Source organism: Macaca nemestrina, chromosome 11 (assembly GCF_043159975.1).
Source record: "Macaca nemestrina isolate mMacNem1 chromosome 11, mMacNem.hap1, whole genome shotgun sequence".
Classification (NCBI taxonomy): domain Eukaryota; kingdom Metazoa; phylum Chordata; class Mammalia; order Primates; family Cercopithecidae; genus Macaca; species Macaca nemestrina.
The window spans coordinates 58,957,493-58,980,603 of NC_092135.1; the positions used below are offsets into that span (position 1 = coordinate 58,957,493).

The window sequence follows — 23,111 nt, forward strand, 5'->3', positions numbered from 1 at the left end:
AAATTTTAAAAGTGTGCCTAAAGATGTAACAAAAGATATTAGGACAGATTAGAGACTGAAATTTTGAAGAATTTTCAGAAATATGAAATAATTTGGTACCCAATATAACTGATAGAGAACTTTGTCTAGTCTGTGGCTTTTAGAGGATTAACAGAAAGGTCCTGTGTTGTGGTTTTTACAGTTGGACAGGAAGAATCGGAGTCATTAGTTAGCCTTCTGCTCAGAGCAAAGGAATGTCATTAAGAGATGTTATGCAAACTGAGATTATAAAACCAAATTACCTCCACTGAGCAAATCACCTGTATTCAGAAACAGCAGGGAAGTTAGAAAACTAATAGGTATTGGGGGTAGGACTGAAGGGATGTAATTTTTCTTTTTTAATGTACAATGCAACAGCAACTCTCCCTAGATTTTGTGCTAAAATAAGAACATTTTCACACATTTTAATTGCTCTGTGATAACAACAGTGTGAACTCCATCCACAAACATTTATTATCTATTTAATTTTGCTCTAATTTCAGTGTAGCAAGAATTCACCTCGTAAGTGGGAATAAGAGTCCATTTAGTAAAACGAAATCTCTTCCCACATTGCTGATCCTATTGTACATTTCCATAATAAAGAATTTAAAATGGCCTTTTATATTTTCTCATTTTTAGGTTAAGTTTATAGATTACTATTCTCAAAGTAGCATCTTCCTGAACTGGAACCCCACTTGCTCCTTGAACATTAGAATAAAAATATTTAAAAATTGTAGAACTTAAGGTTTCATAAGATTTCTAGTCAGGATTTTAAATGAGACTTATGTTTAGTATTTGGTGCTATAATGTTTGTGGTAAACCTTATAGAACTATCTTTAAGGTACATTTTTAAAATGAGATTTATGTAACTTAGTAATTATCTAAATTGTTCTCATTATTTTGCAGACCTGTCATTTACTCCATCCTTTATAGTGATGCTACAGGACGAAGAGGAATGGATAAAAACATTGGTGAGCAACTCAATAAAGCATATGAAGCCTTCCGGCAGGCATGCATGGATAGAGATTCTGCAGTGAAAGAATTACAGCAAAAGGTGTGTGGTTCTGGTTTTGAAAGTTATTCTTTATCTTGGTACATGGAATTTTAGAGCCTTTTGCATCAAAAATGTTATATTGTCAGAAATTGTCCTGAAGAGCTATAATTACAGAAATGCAGGTATATATTAATGGATGAAATTTGAGGTTTTTGTTTGTTGTTTTTTTAAAAATATTGCCACCCATAGGAAGAGTTGATTTCATGGGCTCCTTTTCAGGTGATTGTGGAAGATTGTGAATGTTGTCTTCCATAAATAATTTTAAAATATCAGTATTTATAAATAAGGAGGAAATAACTATAAAAACAGTTTTATGACAAAGAAGTATCACTGTCTCTGTTTGTTTGGTTTTGGTAGTTTTTACGTTGTTATTTGGCTGGCAGGAAAACTTCAAATCTTAAAATATTCAAGAACAAAATTTGTTATTAATTTATAATACTCTTCCATTCTTTATAACAGTTAAAAGTAGACTATTTCAGTGAAATCTTTAATGACTTACTAAAAGTTTCAGCTTTTAAAATTATCCCTGTACACATAACATTTCTTTTTAGTACTTTTAGTTTCAGAAGAAAGTAAATTGGAGGAAAGGCATATCTAGGCAAAACTTACTTAACCTCATAGTTCTTAAGCACATGTCTGTTACTGGTTCATGATGAGATTTTCACTGATCTGTAGCAAAATGAGAAAAATAAGGCTAATTATTAAACTTCTCCTAATGCTACATTTATTTCATTTAAAATTCTGCCTTCTATTCTGATGTTATGCTCCATGTTTCCATATGGTCAGAGTAAAGAGCAGAATTTTATTAACATATACTTTTGTGAAATATGATGATAGGATCCTCTCCTTGTTTATTATCTTTACATAGTAGTGTTTCAGAAGTCTCCAATTTCACCTACACGTTCTGTGATTCCCCAGAAGGATTCGTACAACTCAACATTCAATCATACTCATAGCTAAGATTTATTACAGTGACATAGTAAAGATATATAGCCAGATTATTAATGGAAAAAGACATCAGGAGGAGTCTAGAGGAATCCATGTTTTTCAGACTTCCCTATACACCTGTCCTTCAACTTAAAATTCAGTAACGTATGTAGTACATCAGGAACTCCATTTTAGTTTCAGAGTTCAGGGTTTTTATTTTCTTAATTGAGGATTGATCACGTTGGCACCTTCTTGTCAACCAAAATTCCAGACTTTCTCAAAAGGAAAGGTGTTCATCGTAAATCTCATTTTACGGTCTTAAGTAGGCTGGCACAGCAGGCACAACATTATCATTTAGGAAAGGTTTTCAAAAGACAGGTTCCCAGATGCCAGCTGTATTAGTCCATTCTCACACTGCTATAAAGAACTACTTGATGGCCATGTGTGGTGGTTTGCGCCTGTAATCCCAGCACTTCGGGAGGCTGAGGTAGGCGGATCACCTGAGGTCAGGGGTTTGAGAACAGCCTGACCGATATGGTGAAACCCCATCTCTATTGAAAATACAAAATTAGCCGGGCATGGTGGCACGTGCCTGTAATCCCAGCTGCTCGGGAGGCTAAGGCAGGAGAATCACTTGAACCTGGAGGCAGAAGTTGCAGTGCGCTGAGATTTATGAAGAAAAGAGGTTTAATTGACCTACAGTTCCACAAACTTAACAGGCAGCATGACTGGGAGGCCTCAGGAAACTTACAATCATGGCAGAAGGCGAAGGAGAACCAAGCATCTTCTTCACAAGGTGGCAGGAGAGAGAGAAAGCGCAAGGGGGGGATGTGCCACATTTTTAGCATCAGATCTCATGAGAACTCACTCACTATCACAAGAATAGCATGGGGAAAATCCACCTCCATGATCCAGTCACTTCCCACCAGGTCCCTCCCCCAACATTGGGAATTACAATTCAGCGTGGGTACACAGAGCCAAACCACATCACTAGCCCAGGGTAAACTTTTCTGAAGATAACAGCCTCAGGCCTGCTATGTTAAATTACTTCTGCACAGGCAGTTGAAAGTGAGGGATCTTATGTTGGTTTTCTCAATTAAAAAAAAAATTACTAGCCTGTGAAACTCTGAAGTCTAATACGCTAATATTTTGGAAAAAGTCTTGAACTTTGCTTTTCCTCTATCTCACACCACAACAATAATCATCAACATAGAAGAAGAGAAAAGGAGAAGGTCAGAGAATTGAAGTATAGAATTTGGATTTTTTTTTTCCCATTCAGGTTTAAGGCATAACCATTTTTATTAAAAAAAAAAAACCAAAAACAAAAATCCTCTCAGCATTTATTCTTCTTATTTTGTGATTAGGTTCATTAAGAAAACTTGACATTTGTGACGAAATGTGTGTGTGTTTCTCCCCCCCATATTAAGGAGTGGACACCAGCTAGATGTCCTCCAATTCAGTTTCAACACCATCTACTCAGAGATAGCATCAGATCCCACAAGTAAAGGGCTCAGTCCCACAAGACCACCCTCTCCCCTCCCCAAGTTGCAAGTCCTGGCCTCCAGAACTTCTAACCGACTAGTTTCCAGTTGGAGTTCCCACAACCCCCTCTTTGCGTTTGATTAATTTGCTAGAGTGGCTCACAGAACTCAGGGGAACCAATACTTACTTTTACCAGTTTATTTTGAAGGATATTTTACAGGATATTAACATCCAAATGAAGAGACATAGGGTGAGGTCTGAAAGGGTCCCAAGTACGGGAGCTTCTGTCTTCGTGGAGTTGGAGTGCACTACCCTCCCAACACGTGGATGAGTTCTTCATCTTTCTGTCAGCTTCCACATGTTCAGCTCCCCAGAAGTTCCCTGAACCCTGTCCTTTGGGGCTTCTATGAGACTTCATTGATTGTCCATGATTAACGTGACTGCACAAAAAGGGTATGATTTAAATCCAGCAAGTCCTGTCTGTTCAGATTCTTCTTGGTCATTCTGTGCAGCATTCCTTCCTCCAGAGTATGCAGCAGGACCCTCTCTGGAAAGAAGGTCTGATGACCCATAGTCTAAATATTAAGAGTCCTGTCTTCAGCAAGTGAGAGCAGGGCAGGAGAAGGTTAGAGAGAGAGAGAGAGACTGTTTCCTGAGGCCTGCTTCCAAGGCCTGAAGCACCGCAACATTGTAACAAAAGACTATAACAAGAGTTGTGGGAGTTAGGAGCTAGGAACCATGGACAAAAACCTAATCATAATGCCACAGCTAGCCATGCAATTATGAACTTCTTCCTTAAATACAGGAACTACACAGTTTCCTTCTCCTTTCTAGTTGATAAATCTATAAAACTAGCTGTCATTCATAACTCCCTCCATTCTTCAGAAATCGTTATTCTTTGTGAGGCTCCTCTTGGTTTACAAAAAATACTCCATTATGGAATACTTATGAATACTTATGGACTGTAAGTCTTCATTAGGGGAGGATAGGAGGAAAGAGCACACAGTATGAGAGAGGGCTTTCTAAAATTATTGAACTGAAGTTTAGAATTAGAATTTTTTTTTTTTTCAGTTCAGGTTTAAGACATAACTACTTTTGTAGAAAACAAAAAACTCAGTGTTTGTTCTTCTTAGATTCATTAAGAAACCATGACAATTCTATATTTCTTCTAGAGGAGTATTAAGATATCTTTTGGATAAGACAGAAACAGGAATTCCTATTAGCTCCTATTTTTCCACTAGCCATTGGTAAGCAATTGAGAGTTGAACCCCTTATCTGCTGTGAAAGAAGCCTTTGCTCACATTAGCATATATTCCAAAGAAGGAAAAGGGAAAATTTTTTACATTTAGTTTTCAAAGCTAATATTTGTTAAGTACTCAAGAATGGATGAAGAAAAAATGTATAATATGTATTGTTATATGTTAAATTCAAAATATTCTGGTAGTTTTATTTAAGAAACATTTATTGAGTACCTCCTAAGTACTGGGCCCTTAATGAAGTTTTGAGAATACTGAAATAAATAAAATATCGTTTATATCATTAAGAAACTTTAAAAAGTTCAAATCATAAATAAAATAGATATTTTACTATCTAGTGGAATAAAAAGAAAAGAAGATGGTAGTTATTACTATAGTGTATTATGTGCTACAGTAGAGATCAGCATAGGAAAATACATGAGCACAGAGAAGAGACACTTGGTCTGTGAGAATCAGGTAATAAGCTCAATGTGAGTCCATACTTGAGCTAAGATTAGGAAGAGATTAGCAAACTGGGGAAGAAGCAGGAGGAGCACTATATATTTAGAAAAACTCAGAAGTGAGAGAGTGTATGATATATTTCATGTACCACAAGGAATCATATAGCTTCAAAGAGAATGATAGGACGTTCCGGGAAAAGAAACTGTAAAGATAGATTAGTATGGCTAAGTAGTTTGTACTATATCGTTTTTCAGTCAAAAGTTACCGAAGGATTAATATGTGCTTTGGAACAGTCTTCCTGACAGTGGGATAGAGATAGATAGTATACAGAGCAATGTGAAATTGAGCTCAACAAATGTAAATTAAGAACCTATTTCATACTAAGCAAAGTTCTAAGAGCAAACAATATAATATAACTGGCAACTATCCAGTTGCACTTTATGCACTTTAATATATGTATTGATATAAAATCATGTAGTTATATGATACATAACATATATTAATATACATACATACTAAATGTATGCACATATATGTTATACCTGAATTTTTAAAAAAAGTGAATGGCAATCATTTCAAGCAATCAAAATGAGGACACAAATTAAGCATTAGAGGTGAATTGGGGAAAATATTTAAGGTTTATTTAGGAGACAAAATGGAAAACAGGGGCACCTGAATACAGGCCACATCTGAGGCCTGGTACCCTCTCAGATGGTGTCCTGGTATCTGGAATAGATTACTGGATTAATGGTGGTGCTGATGACTGAAACAAAGGATGGATAAGAGGGTACAAATTTGGGGTGGGGAAATAAGATCTATAATTAGGTTTTAGTTAATATTTTTAGTTACCTGTGAGGCTTACAGGTGAAAATGCCAATGGATGGTTGTAAATGTGAATCTAGACCTAGAAAAAGTTCTGAATTGGAAAATGTAGATATGGAAGTAATGGATTTTGTTGTGGATCCATTACTTAAATGTGGATAACATCTCCCAGTTAAGAGTGCATAGGTTGAAGGAATATTTGAAGGATAGAAGTGAGAGAGGGAGAAAGAAGGGGAGAAGATCAGTCACTTGGCCTCTAGAGATTCAGAACATAGGTTAAGCAATTTGAGAGGCATAGGAAGAGAACTTGGAGAATACCAATATTTTAAAGAATAGGCATAGAGAGGGAAAAAATCATTAAGGAAACTAATAAAAACCACTCTACAAGGTAAGAAACAAATGATAGAAAAAGAGTGTAATATCATAGAAGCCATTAGAAAAGAGCTTCAAGAAGGAAGCACTAGTTAGCAGTACCAGATATCCAAGAAATCTAGTAAGATGACAACTGGCGAAGCCAGTTGCATTTGGCTATGTGGAGGTTACTGACATTTATGAAGGCAGTTAAGTTGAGTGGGGAGGGCAGATTGTAGTAGGCTGAGGAGAATTAGGGAATGAAGAAGTAAACACAATATAAACCACGCGGTTAAAAGCGTGACTGTGCAGAAGAGAAATAGAGTGATAACTAGTGAGATTTTGTTTTTTTTTTCTTTTGTTGGATAAATGAAACAATGTGGAAGCGTAATAACACAGCAGAGAGAGAGGAGAAAGCTTGAACATAGAGTGAAAAAATAATTGATGCCTTTTTACAATCACATTACACAACAGCCAGAGTGATCCTTTTAAAAAGAAATATTTAAATGTTAATTATATCAGTCTCCTACTCAAAATTTTTCAGTGATTTCTATAAAATATAAGCCAAAGTTATGAACAAATTAGCTGGACATGGTGGTATATGCCTGTAGTCCCAGCTACCCAGTAGGATAAGGTGGGAGAATTGCTTGAGCCCAGTGATCCTGGGAAGTTGAGGGAGAATGAGGCTGCAGTGAGCTGAGATCACACCACTGCACTCCACTCTGGGTGACAGAGCGAGACCCTGGCTCAAAAAAAGAAAAACAATCAAAGTTCTTCCTATGGACTACTAAGGCAGAGCCTAGTCTAGCCCTTACCAGACATTCCATTTATCTCCTACCACTCTATTCTCTCACAGCCTTTCTACCACATGGGCTTCCTATTGTTTTTCAAATATATTCCTATTTCAGAACCTTTGCATTTACTATCCCATTTCATTGGAGTGGTTTTTCTTTGGATATTTTCATGGTTTTCTCCCTTATTGTTTTCCTCCCTTACTGCTTTCAAGGACAGTCTCTTCAATAAACAGTGCTAGGAAAACTAGATAACCATATGCAGAAGAATGAAAGTAGACCCCCATTTCTCACCATATATAAAAATCAAATCAAAATGAATTAAAGATTATATATAAGACCTGAAACTATGAGACTACTAGAAGAAAACATTGGGGAAATGCTTTAGGACATTGGTCTGGGCAAAGATATTTGCCCGGGCACAGGCAACAAAATTAGACAGATGGGATTATATCAAGCTAATATTACACAACAAAAGATACAATCAACAAAGTACAGAGACAGCTTACAGAATGGGATAAAATATTCACAAACTGTCTGACAAGGGCTTAACAAGCAGGCTATATAAAGAACTCAATTCAATAGCGAAACAGCAAAAACAAATCAATTTTGAAATGGGAAAAAGATCTGAATAGACATTTCTCAAAAGAAGGCATGCAAATGGCAGGCATTTAAAAAAAATGCTTACCATACTAATCATTAGGAAAATGGAAATCAAAACCACAATTTGATATCATCTGGGTATGAGATGATACCATACCCAGTTAATAGTTTTCTTGATTAAAAAATTGGACAAAAAATAACAGATGCCGGCAAAGAGGTGGAAAAGGGAGAACACTCATATAGTTGTTAATAACCAAAAGAGAGCAAGAGTGAATATACTAAAATCAGACAAAACAGACTTTAAATCAAAAATTGTTCCAAGCCGGGCATGGTGGCTCACACCTGTAATCCCATCAGTTTGGGAGGCTGTGGCAGGTGGGTCGTTAGAGCGCAGGAGTTTAAGAATAGCCTGGGCCAACATGACAAAATCCCATCTCTACAAAAGAAAAAACAAAAACAAAAAAAAACAGATCTGGTGGTGTGCTCCTGTAGTCGCAGCTACTCAGGAGACTGAGGCAGGTGGATTGGTTGAGCCCCAGAGGTGGAGGCTGAAGTGAGCCATGTTCGCACCACTGCACTCCAGCCTGGATGACACAGCAAGACCCTGTCTCAAAAATAAAAGAACAAAACAACAAAAACTACTACAAGAGACAGGAAAGGGACATTATATAATGATAACAGGGTCAGTTTATGAAGCAAATATTAACAGTTATATATGCATCATACATCAGAGCTCCAAAGTATATGAAGCAAGCATTGACACTATTGAAGGAAGAAACATTACAGCTTTATGATAATAGTAGGAGAATTAAAGTATTATACTTTAAACACTTTAAATAATGGATAGAGCAACTAGACAAAGATCTATATGGAAATAGAGGATTTGAACAACATTGTAGAGCAGTTGGACCTAACAGACATATGTAAAATATCCCAGCAACAACAGAATACACATTTGCTCAAGGGCATATGGAACATTCTCTGGGAGAGACCATATATTGGCCATTAAAAATGACTTAATAAATTTAAAAAGATTGAAATCATTCTAAGTGTATTTTCTAATCACAGTGAAATGAAACTAGGAATCAGCAAAAGGAAAAGTGGGAAATTCACAAATATGTACAAATTAAATAACACTCTTAAACAACCAGTGGGTCAAAAAAGAAATCACAAGGGAAATTAGAATATATATTAAGATAAATAAAAGTGTAAATACAAAGTACCAAAACTTCTAGGATGCAGTAAAAGTAGTTAATAGAGAAATGTTTAGCTGTAAATGTGTATATTAAAGAAGAGAGATCTCAAATCAGTAACTTAACTTTATGCCTGGAGAAACTAGAGAAAGAACAAATGAAACCCAAAACTAGCATAAAGAAGAAAATAATAAAAATGGAAACAAATATAAATAAAAAATAGAAAAACAATAGAGAAAATCAACAAAAACAAGTGTTGACTATTTGAAAAGATCAAGAACAAACCTTTAGTTAGCTTGACTAAAAAGAGGGAAGACAAATAACTAAAATAAGAAAATGAGGACATTATTACCAACTTTACAAAATTAAAAATATCATAAAAGAGTGCTATGAACAATTGTATGCCAACAGATTGGATAAGCTAGTAAAACGTCCTAGGAGCATACAAACTACTAAGAATGAATCATGAAGAAAATGAAAATCTGAATAGACCTTTATCTAGTAAGGAGATTGAATCAGTAATCAAAAACTTCCCAACAAAGAAAAGCCTGGGATGAGATAGCTTCTGCCAAACATTTAAAGCAGAATTAATACCAGTCCTCTCAGTCTCTTCCAAAAACTTGAACAGTATGTAACACTCCCTTACTCATTCTATGAGGCTAGCATTACCCTAATACCAAAGACACTATTAGAAAAGAAGACTACAAACTAATATCCCCTATGAATATTTGCTATGGTTTGAATGTTTGTCCCCTCCAAAACTCATGTTGAAATTTAATTGCCAGTATAACAATATTAAGATGTGGGACCTTTAAGAGATGATTAGGCCATGAGGGCTCTGCCCCCGTGGGCATAATTAATGCTGCTCCAAAATGGTCGGTTTGACTCCTGCTGCCCTTTCTCTTTGCCCTTCAGCCACATGATACCTTCCACTATGTGGAAGATGCTAGTGTCTTGATTTTGGACTTGCCAGATACTGGTGTCTTGGTTTTGGCCTTCCCAGCCTCCAGAACTGTGAAGAAATAAATTTCTGTTCTTTATAATTTACCCAGCCTCAGGTATTCTGTTATAGCAGCACAAAACAGACTAAGACAATATTGATGCAAAAAATCCTCAACAAAACACTAGCAAATCAAATTCAACAGCATATTAAAATGATTACATACCATGACAAAGTGAGACTTATTCCTGTAATGCAGTAATGGTTCAGCATACAAAATTAGTCATGATATACCATGCAATATACCACGTTAACAGGGTTGAAAAGAAAAAGCATGATCATCTCAACTGATTCAGAAAAAGCATTTGATAAAATTCACTGTTTTAGGATTTTAAAAAACACCCAACAAACTAAGAATAGAAGGAAACGAACTCAACAAAATAAAGATCATCCAACATAGGAAAAACCCACAACTAACATCATACTCCAGAGTGAAAGACTGAAAGCTTTTTGTCTACGATTGAAATAAGTCAAGGATATACTTCTATTCACCATAGTACTGGAAGTCCTAGACAGAGCAGTTAAGGAAGAAAAAGAAATAAAAGGCATCAAATTGGATAGGAAGAAATAAAATTATCTCTGTTTGTAAACAACATATTAAGTATAGAAAGCCCTAAAGATTCCACACCCAAAAAAAATCCCACCTGTTAGAACTAATAAACAAATTCAGTAAAGTTACAAAATAAACATGCAAAAATCAGTTGTGTTTCGATAATTAACAACAAGCCATTTAAAGAAGACACAAATATATGGAAACATCACATTTTCATGAATTGGACCCTTGCCTTTCTCCATATTCAAAAATTAAAACAGATCAAAGACCCAAATGCAAGAGGTAAAAACCATAAAGACTTAGAAGAAATCATAGGGGGGAAAGGTTTATGACATTGGATTTGGCAGTGACTTGGGTATGACACCAAAAACACAGGCAACTAAGGAAAAAATAGTTAAGTTGGACTTCATCAAAATTAAAACTTTTGTGTGTCAAAGGACACTATCAACAGAGTGAAAAGGCAACCCACAGAATAAGAGAAAATATTTGCAAATCATATTTGGTAAGAAATTGATATCTAGAATATATAAAGAACTACAGCTCAACAACAACAAAACCTGGATTTAAAATGGGCAAGGGACTTTAGAGATTTCTCCAAGAAGTTATACAGATGGCCAATAAGCATATGAAAAGATGCTCAGCATCCCTATTCATTAGTAAAAACACAGTGAGATGCTACTTCACACCCATTGGTGTGGCTGTTATTCAAAAAAGCAAAATAAGTGTTGGCAAGGATATGTAGAAATTAGAACCCTTATGCATTGCTAGTAGGAATGTAAAATAATGCAGCCATTGTGGAAAATGATATGACAATTCTTTAAAAACTTAAACATAGAATTACCATATGATTCAGCAATCCTACTACTTTTTGGTTACATACCCAGAAGAAGTGCTAGCAAGGACTTAATTGGATATTTGTACATTCAGATTCAGAACAGCATTATGCACATTAGGCAAAAGGTAGAAACAACCCAAGTGTTCTTAAGCAGATGAATGGATAACCGTGAGGTGGTATATACATACAACATAGTAATATTTCGCCTTAAAATGGAAAGAAAATTTTACATGTGCTACAAAGTAGAACCTTGGAGATGTTATGCTAAGTTAAATAAGTCACAAAAGCACAAATATTGTATGATTAAACTTATGTGGGACACTAAGAATAGTCAAATTGATAAAGACAGAAAGTAGAAGGGTAGTTGCCAACGGTTGAGAGGGAGGAAGGAATGAGGAGTTAGTGCTTAATGGATATAGAGTTTCAGTTAGGAAGGATCAAAAAAGTTCTGGAGGTGGATGGTGGTGATGGCTGCACAACAATGTGAATTATTTGATATATATTTTAACATATTTTTTAAAACTCTATTACAAAAAAAAGAATTGGCCTAGCCTAGATTATCTTAGTAGCCATGTTTTATTGCTATTCAACTGTCACTCATCAGTTTGTACAAACTCACCAGCCTTTTACCACTCAGCTGTCTATACTCTAAGTCAGTTCTTCTCTCAGTGTTTCTTCCAGTTCACTGCAATTTGAGACTCAGAAGCTTTTCTTTGAGAAGTTAGTATGCTGTATCCATTAAGGAGCATTCTGTTCAGGAAAGACATCCAAGCATTCCAAATTGATAAGGGAGGTAAAGATAAAACAGATAAGTGATTTTTAAAGTATTATTGGCTTAAATTACAAAAGCACCATGTTTTGTTTTTTTAAGTAAACAAGATGTACAGAATATAAAGTGATAGTCCTCTCCCTCACTCTCTAGGGCTGTCCATTGTTAGTAATTGGGTATATATCCTTTCAGAGTATGTGAATCATATTTTTTCAAAAATGGAATCATTCTAATCTGAAAAAGATTTTAAATGTTTTAATGTCATCATCTTCTCCATTATCATCACTAAGATTTATTGAGGTTTGTTTGCCAGACAGCTTTACAATTATTTAATCCTTGTATAAATCTAAGAGGAAGTATTATTTTCATTTTTTGAATGAGGAAAATTAAGTGCAGAGAGATGAAGTAACTTGCCCACAACCACATAGCTACTAAGTTAGTAGAATTAGTAGACCTAGAATTTGAAAAAAATGTTTGACCACAAACTTCTTGTCTATAACTTCTCTGCCAAAAATTGTCAATCGTCTTTCAGGTTTGCACATATAAACCTACCTCATATCATGAATACCTGACAATACCTTGTACTACACCTCCTTCTTAAAACACTGTTTTTCTTTTTTTTTTTTTTTTTTTTTTGAGATGGAGTATCACTCTGTTGCCCAGGCTGGAGTACAGTGGCACTCATTGGCTCACCTCTGCCTCCTGGGTTCAAGTGATACTCCTGCCTAAGCTTCCTGAGTAGCTGGGATTACAGGCACCCGCCACCACGCCCAGCTAATTTTTTATTTTTAGTAGAGACAGGGTTTCACTATGTTGGCCAGGCTGGTCTCGAGCTCCTGACCTCAAGTGATCTGCCCACCTCAGCCTCCCAAAGTGCTGGGATTACAGATGTGAGCCACTGCGCCCAGCCCTTACTTTCTATTCTTATATGAACCTTCTCATTTTTTCCTGTGGCTTGAGATATCTGTGACAATTAACTCCTAAATTTATATTCCTAGTCCAGACCTGCCCTCTGAACTGTAGACCCATATATCTCACTGCTACTTGGAAGGCACATTAAACTGAATATCCAGACCTGAACTTACATATTCACCATTTTTTCTCACCTGTACCATTGCAGGAAAGTAATGAGTTTAATAAGCTGCTGTGTGGAATAATACTACCTTTTATTTACCCTAAATTTACTTCACATAAATTTCAAAGAATAATCTCTCCTCCTACTACTAGCGTCCTGCTATTGATCACGAAGTATATTTATTTTACCTGGACCCTAAATAGTGTTTTTCTCCTTTAGTTCTAGACCAAATTTTCCATTGTTATGCCTAGGCTCTCTTGCCACCATGCTGTTAAATTGTTTTTTTTAGAACCTCTAGTCTTAAAACATGGCTCTTTTTAGCTTATCCTCTGGTACAGCCCTCATTCTAGACCGTACTAAAATACCAGACAATTTCAGATACATAGAAGCAGTGCACTAATCTCAGATAAACAGAAGCAATCTTCTTCCCTTCAACATTTAAATTCATATTACTTCATAAATCAGAAAGGAAAATTAACATTTAATGAACATATTCTACAGGTGTTACAGCCCTACAAAAGTATGCATTGTTAGCTTTATTTTCAAACGAAGAAACCGAGACTCAGAAATGTTGATTTTCCAATCTAAGTTGCAAAATCTATGCTGAAACTAGGTTTATCAGACCAAAGACCATATTCGTTATACTAACCTAGCTAAGTCATAGCTCATTCCAGGTTTTCAAACTGTTCTCTTCCCATTGCTATGAATAACTTAATATAGTCTCCTCTCTTCTTGGATGAATCCTTTCTTTGTGACTTATACATCGCTTTTTACCAAAAGAGGCTAGAGTATAATATTTAATATTTCCTTTACTCATCCTTCAATTTATCATGTGCCAGAGACGACATATGTGCTAGCAATTAAAAGATAGATAAAACAGAGCATGCACTTAAAGGGTTCACAGTCAAATATTGCTTATTCCATTTCTTGGCATGTGTAAGCATTCATACATACCCACACTAAGAGGTCTTCTGTTCATTCTAAAGTAGAGGAATCTTTTAATCACAATAGCCTCTGACCAGACAACTTTTAATATGCTTACAGAATAAGACAAAAGATTATTATGGCGAATATAGGGTGGTAGAGTTGATTTGACCCCTGAATTGGTTATTATGTAGGATAAGCTGTTACAAAGAGACTAAGAAATACAGTGCGTAAATATAAAAGTTGACTTTTGTCTCTGCTTGGCACAAAGACTCACGTGAGTAATCCCAGCACTTTGAGAGGCTAAGGCAGGACAATTGCTTGAGCCCAAGAGTTCAAGACCAGCCTGGGCAACATAGCGAGACCCTGTCTTAATTTAAAAAAGTAAAAAATAAAAAAATAAAAGTTCTCTCTTTTGTAGCAGTCCACAGGTGAATAGAACAGGGCTAGTAAGGCAGCTCTACCGTTCTTAAAATATGGTTTCCCTCTCTGAAGTCACAGTGGCTGCTCTCCTTATTTCCTTGCCAGTGAGAAGGGGAAGAGAAGTGAAGAGCAGACAGCTTTCTTTTAATGATGTTGTCCAAAATTTGTGCAGATTATTTCTGTTCACACCCTCTAGCCAGAACTTAGTCACATGATCACATGTAGTAGTGAAGAAGGCTAGTAAATATATCTTCTAGCTGGGTGACCATGTGCCCTGTTAAAACTCTATATTACTAAAAGAAAGAAAGAAAATGGATATGGGGAATAATTAGCAGTCCTTGCCACATCTTTTAGCTAACTAGTCTAAAATTGCTTGGAGAGTTTCAGGTATCACAAGACTCCATAATATGGAATTAAATATTTAATCAGTTTGTTACTCATACCAAGTTACTTGTCATCAATTTCTGCCACTGTTGCATGGGAGAAATTTCTGTTGCTTCTTTGACCATCTTTCCAAGAGAAGAATCAGTAATAAAAGTAATTAAAACATCTGAAAATGTTAAAACTGATTGCTACAAGTCAGATTACCATAATCATAAATGATTAGGTTATAGAAAACCTGCAGCTGGCCTCTCCTGCGTGTCCCAAGATTCTTTGCGTTATGTAATCAGAAAATAGAAATCTCTTTGTTGAGAAAAGAAATTTGAAATGGAATTTTTCTCTTCTTGCCCCCTCTTGATTAAAAGAGAAAAACTGACAAAGTCTTACATAGAAGGAAGCAATATCCTTAATTATAAAATGATTCAGATGCTGTGTTATATTAATTGCTTTTTCTTTGTACTGAGAAGAAAAGTAAAGGATACATAATATTTAAAACCATCCAATTTGCTAAGCTTATTGACTAGCCAGTAAGGCTGAAGAGAAGGCCTAAAATAAGAGTAAATTTGACTGTGGCTTTTTTATCATAAATTACAGATCTTCTCTAACGTTTTTCTGACAATAAATGTTAAGCGATCAGGACTGTTTTGTTGTCAGATTGCTTTATTCAGGAGCTAGTCTTGACCCATGTGAAATGTAAAGCTTTAACCCTAAGGCTTATGTTACCTCTAAAAGCTTGTAAAACATATTTTAAAGGATTGCAAAAGGCATAAAATACCTTTATTGTAGGTACTACGTTAAAAAAAATCCTTCATTTTCACATAAGATGTAAATGGCCTCATTATGGTTTACCACTCTTTTTTTTCCCCAACAACATATATACTCTATCCAAAGTGTTGACGGGGTAAAGTGGTTCATTCTGGTTTTTTCCTAATGAAGCTACTGGTATTAGAATAAAGGTGCTCCAGGTGGTTTCTGATCAAAGCTTTATTTCTTTGTTTTACATTGTCAGTACTTTGCCAGTAGATTCATTTTCCACGTTATCAGAATGAAAAATATTTGTATCCTTTCTTCCAAGGTTTTACTTCCAGAAATATGTCCTGTTGAAACTTTTAGTCAGGTATGTAGGATATATATTCAAGGAGATTGGTTAATAAAGAATTAATGATATTCATTCAAAAATATATTGAGCACCTACTATGTGTCTGGAACTGTACTAAGTACTAAATCTATAGTGATAAGCAAACAGACATGCTTGCTTCCTGCTTCATGGAATGGTGGCACAGTCTAGTAAAGCAGAGACTAATCAAACAATCTCACAAATATAGCTTGAAACTCTGATCAAAGTATCAAGAAGAAAGGTAAATTGCTATTAGAATGTCTGTTGGAGACTTGACCTAATCCAGCAGGTCGGAGATTATCATTATATAATGATTTTTGAAAGGGCAGGTTTCGAGGGCTTTTTAAGTATAAGGGCCTGCATTATAAAGACCCATTGGCCTAAACGAACTTAAAGTATAAGGGAAATAGTGCAATGAGAAGAGTCAGAGGCTCTTAGTAGGGACTTGGAGACCATATTAAGGACTTTTGGTTCTTTATTCTAGGAGTGTAAGAAGCCATTTAAGGTTTTTTGGGGGACAAGGGTAAGGAGTAGAAAAAAAGTATGGAGTAATATGATTACATGTGCATTTTGCAAAGAACACAATGGCTGCTAGAGAATAGTTAGGCTATTGCTGCAGTCCATTAAGGTTGTGGTAATAGATTTAAGAGATATTAATAGTTAAGATTAAACTTGATACTTGGGGCCAGGCGCAGTGGCCAATACCTGTAATACTAGCACTTTGGGAGGCCCAGGCAGACGGATCACTTGAGGTCAGGAGTTCAAGACCAGCCTGGCCAACATGGTGAAACCTTGTCTGTACTAAAAATACAAAATTAGCCAGGCGTGATGGTGGGCACCTGTAATCCCAGCTATTTGGGAGCCTGAGGCAGGAGAAGCACTTGAACCCAGGAAGTGGAGGTTGCATTGAGCCTAGATCACGCCACTGTACTCCAGCGAGCAAGACAGAGCTCTAAAAGAGCAAGACTCCATCTCAAAAAGATAGATAGATAAATAAATAAATAAATAAGATTGATACTTGGTAATGGATTGGCTATAGAACACATAGATGTCAAAGATGGTCACAGCTTTCTGTATAGATAAGAGCACCGTATACCAAGAAAAGGAATACTAGCAAAGAACCAGACTTTTCAGGGGTAGAGAGGAGAGATGAGAGGGAGTGGTAATGGGGGGAAATCATCAGTTTTGAATATTTGAAGTGCTTTCCCCGGAACAGTTGACCACATAGATCTATAGCTTAGAAGAGAGATCTAAGCTAGAAGAAAAATTCGAGCTACTAGCATGGATGAGATTACCTAGGAAGAGAATATATAGCAAGAGAGGGCCTCATGTGAGCTAGAGGTACTTATAAGATGTGGCATAGTGGTTAGTTAGGGGCTTAGGCTATGTATTCAGGCAAGCCTAGATTCAAGTCTTAGCTCTACTATCTACTGGGAAAGCTTAATAGTTAAGATTAAAATTGATACTTGGGGCCGGGTGCGGTGGCTCACGCCTGTAATCCCAGCACTATGGGAGGCCGAGGCAGGCGTATCACTTGAGGTCAGGAGTTCAAGACCAGCCTGGCCAACATGGCGAAATCCTGTTTCTTCTAAAAATACAAAAATTAGCCAGGTGTGATGCGGGGGAGGGGGCGCCTGTAATCCCAACTACTTGGGAGACTGAGGCAGGAGAATCACTTGAACCCGGGAGGTGGAGGTTGCAATGAGCCTAGGCAGATTATTTTGTACCTCTGTAAGACTCAATTTTCTCATCTGTAAAATGTGGGAAATAGTCTCCTGGGGAGGTTGGTTTAAGGATTAAATGAGATAAAGAAAATAAAACTGGCCGGGCGCGGTGGCTCAAGCCTGTAATCCCAGCACTTTGGGAGGCCGAGACGGGCGGATCACGAGGTCAGGAGATCGAGACCATCCTGGCTAACATGGTGAAACCCTGTCTCTACTAAAATATACAAAAAACTAGCCGGGCGAGGTGGCGGGCGCCTGTAGTCCCAGCTACTCGGGAGGCTGAGGCAGGAGAATGGCGTGAACCCAGGAGGCGGAGCTTGCAGTGAGCTGAGATCCGGCCACTGCACTCCAGCCTGGGCGGCAGAGCAAGACTCTGTCTCAAAAAAAAAAAAAAAAAAAAAAAAAAAAACTGATTTTGGTACATAGTATTTAGTGAAATTATCACATGATGATAATGTGTTGCTGAGTTGAAAAATGTGGTTGCAGAATAGTTCTCATTTGTGAAAAAGTGTGATACATATACACACATGTATACAGGAGTTCTGAAAGGGTATATACCAAAATACCAGTAGTAGTTACCTTTGAGGAAAAATGGAAGGCAAAGTAAGGGAGGATACTGCCACGTTTTACCTTGTACATATCTGTACGTACTTGTACATTATTTTTGTTGTGTTGGTGGTAGTGGTCATTTTGTTATTTGAATTTTTTGACAAAGGTGTGTGATTTTTATAACTTTTAATAGCCATTAATCTTTAATCATTTAGTCCATTTTGTCTCTTTGTAAACTTTGAACAACCAGGGCTTGGTTTTTTGTTTTGTTTTGTTTGCTTGACAGGAATGTTTTTGATTCAATGGAGATGCCATACTGATTTCTCATAAACACCTGAATCCTAGGTTACAGTGAACTAGAAAAAAGACTGAGAGATCTGGCTTCAGTGATAACCAGAGCTTTTGTTCATAAACATACGTACTACATGCTCTGTGTCTTAGTCCATTTGTACTCTATAACAAAATACCTTATACCAGGTAATTTATAAATAATATAAATGTATTTCTCACAGTTTTAGAGGCTGAGAAGTCCAAGATCAAGGCTCCAGCAGGCTTGGCGTCTGGTGAGGGCCCAGTCTCTGTTTCCAAGATGGCACCTCGTTGCTGCATCATCTAGTGGAGATGAACAGTGTATTCTAATATGGCAGAAGGGATGGAGGGCAAAAAGGACTGAACTCTGTGTGAAGCCCCCTTTATAAAGGCCTTAATCTTATTCATGTGGGAGCAGCCATTATAACTTAATACCTCCTAAAAGGCCCCACTTCTTAATATCATCACAATGGGGATTACGTTTCAACATGAATTTTGGTGGACACACACTTTAAGATCATAGCATTTCACCCCTGGCTCCCCCAGATTTATATCCTGCACACATACAAAATATATGAGATACATGTATGTGATACATATTTATTCCATCCCAGAAGCCCCAAAAAGACTTACCTTGTTCCACCATCAACTTTAAACTCTAAAGTTTTCATCTAAACATTATCTAAATCAGATATGGAAATGAGACTCAAAGTACAATTCATCCAGAGACAAATTCCTCTCCAGCTGTGAGCCTATGAAATTATACAGTTATATGCTTCCAAAAGACAACAGTGGGACAGACATAGGATAGACATTCCCACTCCAATATGGAGCAACAGGAAAGAACAAAGGGCTAACAGGTTCTAACCACATCCAAACACCTCAAATAAACAACAACAAACCCAGTAGGGCTAACATTAAACCCTGAAGCTTGAGTGTAGTCTTTAACTCCCATTTCTCATTTTGTGGACACACTGGGGTGAAAGTTGGGCCCCCAAGGCTCTAGGCAACCCTATTCCATCACATTGTCGGCTGCATTTCTTGGTGTTGGAGTTGCATGCCTTTGGGTCTCCCAGCCTGGAGTTGCACCCTGGTGGCTCTACTGGTCTGGGGTCTTGGGGTGGCCCTGCCTGGGCAACTCCACTAGGAATTGCCCTGATGGCAACTCTCTGCATTGGCCTCACTCCCACGGCTTTGGATATTATGTAGATACCTTGTTAGACAGGAACTAACATTTCCAAGGAGCATATTGCAAGACAAATACTTTATATATTCTGTCTCTTTCAGTCCTTCAGGTAAATATAATTTTCGTTTAAAGAGGAAGAAACCAAAGGCTCAAAGAGGCAAGTAAATTAATCAGGACCGAAACACAGGATTGTAAAATAAAAACAGTTTGTCACAGTTTACCACTTGGCATGCTGAGAAATTGGTGGCAGCACTGTCACCTAAAAGTAGATAATTAGATTGGAAATCTGATCTGTCAAATTGCAGATCTTCTAGATAAGTCTTGGTACTGGAGGGTGGGAACGTACAGGGCTTATAACCTAGTAGGCAGAAAACGGTTGAAGAAAGACCTGTGTAAGCCAGGATCTCTGGGTTGCTGATCCTATTTGATCTCATACTTTTTAAAGAAAACTCAAAATTGAAGTTGATTCTTAGCTTACCAAAATTTCAAGATGTATTTTAATTAGATTGTGTCTAAATAAATTAGTTTCTATCTAAAGTGCTATGTATTAGGATAATTAATATTTAATTATCTTCCTTCATGAACTGTGGAGCTTCCTATGGAGAACATTTGTGGTAGCCATGCAAATCCTTCAGTAAATCTTTCATTCTCTTTGTTAACCTTGGAATAATTTGAAAAGTTTTTAAATTGGGACTATTTCAGTTTTTTTTCAATCCACTCAACATTTATTAAATTCCTTAATAAATCATTGGAGGAAAGCAGTGATATTTTTTAGAATATTGAAATTAGTTATTGAGGAGGATAAGAAATGTTTGACTTAGAATATTATAGATGACTTAAGGGCACTTAAACTTTTTTTTCCCTAGGTAAGAAATAAGTGCCTTGGAAAATACAAAAAAAAAAAAGTTCAATACCAGCAATAGGAAAAATTCAATTTATTAAAATTCTATTTTAATATTTATGATACTCACAAAAACTTAAACAGGTATCTACACAAAATTATAGGAAATATGCTGCCTTAGTTTTGAAGAGGAAATATTGAAATTTTGCCTGGATAAAAGGGTAATTTTTAAAATAAACTTTTTTTTTTGCTTATCATAATCCAGAGTATGGGCAACCATTTTTAATAAATTTAGGATGTGTGCTCTATTTGATCACCAGTGTTTTAAGTTTTACTTTTGAACACTAAGAAAGAATACAAAGTTAACCTTGTGGGCTAGGCGTGGTGGCTCATGTCTGTAATCCCAGCACTTTGGGAGGCCAAGGTGGGAGGATCACTTGAGCCCAGGAGTTTGAGACCAGCCTGGGCAACATAGCAAGACCCTGTCTCTATATAAATAATATAATAATAAATAAAATAAAATAAAAAAGTACCTTATAGCACAAGTACCTAAGTACCTGTTTACCTATTTAGATGCTGGTAGACCACTTGTTTTGCTAGTCTTTGAAACTGGAAGGAGTGTCAAATACACAGAAGCCAGAGTCATCTTGGCCAGATGGTGTTTGATACAGATGGATGGTTAGTTGTCATGCAGATCTCCTAGTTGGTAACTTGTTGCTGCCATCTGACTCAAAGAATCATTCACACACACTGGCTGTCAAAAGCATCTTCTCTTCTGTCTGTTTTAGCTGTCATGTCTGTGCTCTGTACAGAAGTGTTGACAAGACATTGCTGTTGTACATTTTCAATGTGGTTGTTAGTGAGTTTGCTGTTTTGTGGGGTCTTTGATAGTGCTAGAATGTACTTGCTTTGTAATTGTATTTTAAAAAAAAATACTATGATGGTACAGCAATAATCTGACCTTGTAAAAGGACTTTTCAGGTTTTAAGTTTAGGCAGGTATGTTCTGTGAACAAAAGCATTTAATAAAAGGGAAAAAAAAAAAAAGACTAGTTTCGTTTAGTTTCCAAACAGCAAATAAACCAAATTCTACTGGTTGTTTCCCAGTTTGATGTAATATTTCCTTTTGGACTTTCCATCTGACAGTCTGTGGTCAAAATCTTTATACTCTTTTCTGAATATGCATTTTCTCAAATTGCTACCTTTTTTCTAATAATATAAGCTTCCCTTTTTTTCCAAAAAAAAATCTTCAAATATTACCTATCTTTTGCATCCATTTTCTCAAACTTAATATCCCTTTGTTGTATTTACCTACTGACCTTGTTTCTGTTTTTACTGTTTCCCTTAGAGAAATATAAGCAAAGGCATTCCTCCATTCCTCCAGATCATTTCTGAAAGCATATCTGTTTCTCTGATACTTCTTTTTTTTTTTTTTTAAGTGAAAGTAAGTTTATTAAGAAAGTAAAGGAATAAAAGAATGACTACTCCAGAGGCAAAGCAGCAGCATGGGATGCTCAACTGTGATATTTCTTTAACAACTTAATTAGTTTGTTTATTCAACTAATATTTACCGAGCATCCCAGTATGTGCCAGCCACTCTGTAATATTCTGGAGATACCAGGAGGAAATACCCTCTACCCTTGAGAAGTTCAGTCTAGAGGGAAATCAGACATTAGACAATTAGACTAGAACACTGTAACTGCTAAATGTAAGTATGTGAAAAGTGTAGGAGGAAAACATGGGCTCTTGCTGTTCTATTTCCTCTATTATACTTCCAGAGTGTTGGTTTTTAAAATTATTGTAGACTTTGCTCAACCTTTATAATACTTTATTAAGTAGCTTAAGAAGTAGTTAAAACTTCAACTTGAAATAGCCATTGATCCATTAATTTTTCCTAGCTGTTGAATACATTTTCAGGATTATTTATTATAATATCTTATATGCAGATGTGCTAAAGTATGTTTTTTAAACCAGAGAATAGAAGATAAAAATTAACTGGCAGAAGCTTTCTGAGTTGGTTTCAAAAGAAAATATATGGTTTCTTCATCAAGGTGGGAGAAAAAGACATAGAGACTTGAGTAACATAGACATTTATTCTGGACCTGTCTCTAACTTGCTAAGTTTTTTGGACTGGTTACTTAATCTCTGGACCGTCTAATGTATATACCTATCAAAATAAAGTGAAAAAATAGGTACTTATTGATTGATGTTTGTGAAGAACTTTGAGTTCTTGGAGAAAGCTTTAATTAATGCAGAAATATATAGAGAAGACTCTTAACTTGTTTACTGATTCTTCAGCCCTGGTGGTACTATGTAGCCCAGATCAGTCTAAGGTATTTAGAATTTGCTGTAGATTTTTGGGTCCTTCATTCAGTCAGCTTACCACACTGTTTCTAGGGGGTTGGATGTGAATTTATATAGAAATACAATGTCTTATCCTGGGAAGCCAGGCCCTAGACTAGACTTGGGTATCAGTGATCATTTCTGA

At 36.3% G+C, this 23,111-nt stretch overlaps 1 protein-coding gene across 5 annotated transcripts in view; it reads left to right on the top strand.

Annotated features, from left to right (window-relative positions):
- The window catches only part of LOC105483349 (TRAF family member associated NFKB activator), a 105,640-nt gene that overhangs the window by 47,514 nt on the left and 35,015 nt on the right, over window positions 1–23,111 (top strand). For all 5 annotated transcript variants that reach the window (XM_071072853.1, XM_071072857.1, XM_071072854.1 and 2 more), the window contains one exon: window positions 925–1,072. In XM_071072853.1, coding sequence (XP_070928954.1) covers window positions 974–1,072 — 99 coding nt within the window. In that variant the 5' untranslated portion in view covers window positions 925–973. The remainder of the gene's footprint in view (window positions 1–924; window positions 1,073–23,111) is intronic.